Source organism: Bison bison, unplaced genomic scaffold (genome assembly GCF_000754665.1).
Source record: "Bison bison bison isolate TAMUID 2011002044 unplaced genomic scaffold, Bison_UMD1.0 scf7180017864180, whole genome shotgun sequence".
Taxonomy (NCBI): domain Eukaryota; kingdom Metazoa; phylum Chordata; class Mammalia; order Artiodactyla; family Bovidae; genus Bison; species Bison bison.
The window spans coordinates 600,682-605,050 of NW_011494752.1; the positions used below are offsets into that span (position 1 = coordinate 600,682).

The 4,369-nt window shown below is 60.4% G+C and overlaps 2 protein-coding genes across 4 annotated transcripts in view; both read right to left on the reverse strand.

The window, feature by feature from the left end:
- MLX (MLX, MAX dimerization protein) overlaps positions 1 to 1,947 on the reverse strand; it is a 7,284-nt gene extending 5,337 nt beyond the window's left edge. The window contains exons 1-5 of one of the 3 annotated variants that reach the window (XM_010842505.1): positions 1,664 to 1,947; positions 1,380 to 1,416; positions 801 to 890; positions 427 to 533; positions 83 to 182 (exon numbers count right to left, since the gene is read on the reverse strand). In XM_010842505.1, the coding sequence (XP_010840807.1) occupies positions 83 to 182; positions 427 to 533; positions 801 to 890; positions 1,380 to 1,416; positions 1,664 to 1,867 (538 nt within the window). In that variant the 5' untranslated portion in view covers positions 1,868 to 1,947. The remainder of the gene's footprint in view (positions 1 to 82; positions 183 to 426; positions 534 to 800; positions 891 to 1,379; positions 1,417 to 1,663) is intronic. The other 2 variants (XM_010842506.1, XM_010842507.1) reach the window with 2 other exon arrangements.
- A 686-nt stretch (positions 1,948 to 2,633) lies between these two features.
- The window catches only part of COASY (CoA synthase), a 4,219-nt gene continuing 2,483 nt past the window's right edge, over positions 2,634 to 4,369 (reverse strand). The window contains exons 4-10 of the mRNA XM_010842510.1: positions 4,350 to 4,369; positions 4,032 to 4,221; positions 3,883 to 3,947; positions 3,611 to 3,695; positions 3,352 to 3,449; positions 3,121 to 3,267; positions 2,634 to 3,019 (exon numbers count right to left, since the gene is read on the reverse strand). Of these exons, the coding sequence (XP_010840812.1) occupies positions 2,960 to 3,019; positions 3,121 to 3,267; positions 3,352 to 3,449; positions 3,611 to 3,695; positions 3,883 to 3,947; positions 4,032 to 4,221; positions 4,350 to 4,369 (665 nt within the window). The 3' untranslated portion in view covers positions 2,634 to 2,959. The remainder of the gene's footprint in view (positions 3,020 to 3,120; positions 3,268 to 3,351; positions 3,450 to 3,610; positions 3,696 to 3,882; positions 3,948 to 4,031; positions 4,222 to 4,349) is intronic.

Genomic DNA, 4,369 nt, shown 5'->3' on the forward strand with positions numbered 1-4,369 from the left:
GCCAGGCCAAAAGTGGCTCTTAGGCTCTAGCCTTCTCACAGCCCCCTTGGCTCCAAGCCCTCCAGCGCTCTCCTGGCCATACTCTTCTGCAGCACGATGGCTTTGCTCAGTTTCTGAGAGCCAAGGGAGAAGTCCTGCTGCTGGCAGGTGGGGACAATGGTCTGTAGATCATCATAGCCTCTCTGTGGAGAGAGCAGGGGAAACGGGTTCCTTTATGGAGGGGGCAAGACAAACGGGCACGCAGCTTTTCTTCCATGATACCAAGTTCCATGCTCGCTCACTCAGAGGAGTAGAAAGGAAGGAGAAGTTCACGTCTAGGGCCTAGACTAGCTGCCCCCAAGCTTGCTTGGGACTGCCTGCCGGGGCCAGGGCAGAGTGGATCTGAAGTGTGCAGGTGCTCCCTGAGGTTCGGGCCCCCCCAATCACCTTGATGGCGTCCCTCCTCTTCTGCTCGGCCTGAGTGTGTGCTCGCCGCCGCCGGTCCTTGTAGGACTCCTTGTAGGATTCCTGGTGGTAATCGCTGTCCTCGTCATCTACGCTCAGGGTTGGGGCAGGAAGAGGTCATTCTGGGGCCCAGTGAGGCCCAGCTAGCCCACTTTCCCCAGCTGGGAAGAACCTGGTGCCCAGAGATGGCGAATGGATACAAGAACCTAATGCCCTAGATGACGTGAGGGTGAAACCCTGTGTCTAGAACTAGGGTTCCAGCGCCCCCATGTGGAAGGCAGGAGCTGCCTTGTCTAAGAAAAAGACTAAAATGAAGGCACATCTGGTTCCCCGGGTGGGGAGATGTTGCCGCCTACCTGTGTTGGGGACAGAAGAGGCACTGGTGGAACCGATGCTATTAGCTCTGGACACTACACTCCCCTTGCGGGTGCTTTCTACAAAAAGCCCTGGAAAAGAGAGGCCCCAATCACTAAGGAATAGAATAGGGGGAGGGGCTCTGCTAGGCTCTCAGACACCTGTGGGCCCAATGGCTTCCTGAGCCCTAAATGCTGACCTCTCTCCTTCAACCCCAAAGCCAGCCATCCTGGGCCACCCACTTCCTGTCGTGCCATGCCGCAGTGCTCCCGTCCCTAGTCTACACTGCTCCACAGGCCTGCAAGGATACCTCCTGGCTCACAAAGTGGCATCTGGGCGTGATGATGGAGAGTGACCGGCTGGCCCTGTTTCCATCACTTCCCTGCTCCAGGGCAGAGGGAACTAGGTGTCACCCTTGGATGCTTCCTGCCCCTGTCCTCCAGAGCCTCCCTCGCTGCTCAGGCCCGCTCAGCTCAGGGACGGTGGGCTGTGCTCAGGTGTGGCTGCCAAGGCCTCGCGAATCCATCGGGCTGAGGTGGCAGTGTCCCTCCAGAGGTGAAGAGGGTGCGAGAGGCACTCACCAGGGTCCAGACTGTTGTCGCTGTAGGCATACTCCACCTGCGGCACCGAGCAAGGGAGAAGCCCGTCGGGCCTCCCCCCCCCCTGCACGCGTGTACACACACACGGACACACATACGTACACACTTGGGGTGCGCGGGCAGTCGCAGGATTCCCCCCAAGCCAAGAGCGGTTAGGCCGCGGGAGCGCCGCCCCTCAGCAGGACCCCGTCCGCCCACTCCACGCCCCCAGCCCTCCAGTCCCGTCCCCTCACACCCGCACGCACACGCCTCAGTTGTCTTCCCACCTTGGCACACACAGGGTGAGAGCTGTCTTCTCTGCAGCCCCAGGGCCCGAGGAGCGGGGGTAGCTCTGGGGACTGCAGGGAGTCCCCTAGTCTTCCAGACCCCCTACGCGCTCGAGCCCGACCCGCCCTCCCCTCGCCGGCGTGCGCGCCCACGGGGCTTGCCTTGACCCAGGGGTCCTCCGGAGAGGCGCCCGGCTCCGTCATGTCCGACCCACCGAACCGGAAACCTGCCAGCAGGCGGGCCCCCGACCTGGAGGAAGAGGCGAGGCGCGCTCACGTGACCCAAACCCACCAACCCTCAGCCCAGTGGCGGGGGCGGGGCGGCTGCGCATGCGTGATCCGGCGGACAACCCCCCACGCCCGGCCGCAGCCGCCGCCTAGACGGTGCCCCGCCTGCTGTCGGAGCTGACACTGGTGGCCTCGGGGCCACCCTCCTCGCTAGTCCCTGCTCTTGCTCAGGATAGATGTTCCAGCCGCCGCGACATGAAGCACATTCCGTGAAACGGGGTCCCTTTAAGAGGCTTGTCCGCATAATGTCGCAGCGCAGGCGCACCGCCGTGCCCAGCGGGCTCCTGGGACCGGACGAGTTTCCCAGACCTGCACTTCTGGCCACCTCTTCCGACCCCGCCGAGATGCAACCTCTGTGAGGCCAGGGGCTCGAATGGCTTGTTGAAGGAAGCTCCTCCAACACCCAGCCCAGAGTCTGGCAGGATACTTGTGGAATTAAGAAAGAGCCTGTTAGCCAAATTACGCTACTTTGTAAGCTAAGGAATCTGAAGTGCCAGGAAGGTCCAGAATTTATCCAGAAGTGCACAGCTAGCCAGTGACAGGGCCAATGCTGGCCTCAGTCTGGCTAGCTTCAGAAGCCACACTCTTAACCACTGCACTTCTGGCTTCTCAGGCCTGGGCCTTGCACTTGGGGCTCAAGGGTCACAAAGATACCCAGAGTCATTGAAGCAGGAAGCAGACACCATGGCAACATTCACCTTTAATTCTGTTACAAGTTCCAGTGTTTGCCCTGGCCCCAGCCCAGCAGGGGTACCAACGACCTGTGGATAAGAGCGGGGATAGAACAACGCCGGGGGCCGGCACCGCGTGAGCTGCATCCTCAGTGTTGGCCACACACTGGCAAGCTGGGTAGGCTTCCTGTGTCCAGCGGGCCCAGCACTGCCCTGCCCAGCTTAGCTCAGAGCCCTCTAGGCCCAGGCTAGAGTGAGCTTCAAGGTTCCATTCCTCCTCACCGCTGGATCTCGTCAGCTCCAGGGGCCACTTTGACCCCACAGAGAACTCTGTCAGTCATGGGCCTGATGGTGCCTCAGAGATGCGCTTCTGCAGGAGGGCCCAGGCTTTCTCCACCTTGAGACGGGCCGGAATGTCAGGAAGAAAACGGGGACAGGGTCAGACAGGTATTCACTGAGACTCCCTCCCCACAACCCAGCCTTTCCCTGGGCACCAACCTGGCGCTGGGTGACATGCGGCTCCCACATGGTGCTCAGCACCACGTGGCTCTGATCCACAAGCTGCTGCCCACTCATCTGGCTCTGCAGCCTGCTCTGAGCCGCAGCCTCACTTAGGCCATCCCTCTCCATGATGCGTCGTATGGCCTGGGCAGATAGGGCATTCGTCAGCCCACTGGTTCTGGGCAGGAACCAGGCTACAATGATGGAGTGGGGATGGGATCCAGATACCTCGGTCTCGGGGATGACAACTGTCCACACCTCATGCACCATGTTCTGCCAGCCGGCTTCAAGCAGCATGGCGGCATCAATCACGCACACACGCTTTCCTGTGGGGAGACCCCAGTCACTGCCAGCAGCACCTCACCACTTGCTACCAGTCATAGAGCCAAGGAAACGTAGTCCCAGGGAAAGTGGATAGTCTGATTTGGGGTGGGGGAGCTCTGGGAGTAGAATTTGCTCCACTTGTTTCCCTGGGCTACTCACTCACCCTCAGCCACAGCCTGATCCATCTCCTCTCTGGCCAGCTTTGCGATAACTGGCCACATAATGTCCGTGAGTATCTTCAGCTGCTTCTAAGGAAGGGAATGGAAGGGGTGGGCCAAGTTCACCTTCCCCCAGAGATGAAGCCAGCCCGAGGGAGCAGGTGGTGGGGAACAGGCGGTGGAGACTAGCATTTGGGGCCAGAACAGAGAGGTTCACTGGGTCCCCACCTCCGGGCCTGGCAGTAGTTGCAGAGCCCTTGGAGAGGTGTGTGTTTACCTTGTTCCCAAACACCCGGCTGCCTAGGACCTTCCTGTTGATAATGCCATCTTTATGGAGAATATCTGGACGACAGAGACGGAGGACTGGGCAAGGAGGCCAGGCCACCTCCTTGCTTCAGGCCACCTCCAGTCCTCCCCACTTATTACCTGTTCCAAAGGCTTCCACCACTGGCTGGTAGGCAGGACCGCCGGGGGCATAGGCCCGGTGACCCAGGTGGTCACTGTCAATGATGTACGCCCCCAGGCCCTTCAGCCGCTGAGCTACTGAGCTCTTCCCAGAGCCGCTGATGCCCGTCAGCCCAATCACATAGAAACCTGGGGGAAGCTCTGGCCTCTTCTACAGGTACATAACAGAGAACCCCAGTTACTAGGGTCCCCAGACTCAGGATGGAGGCTGAACCGTTCAGTCTTTGCTCTCCAGCAATCCCAGCCCACCCACATGGGGGTGGGGGGGTGGGGGCTTACATATGGAGGCCGGAGCAGGT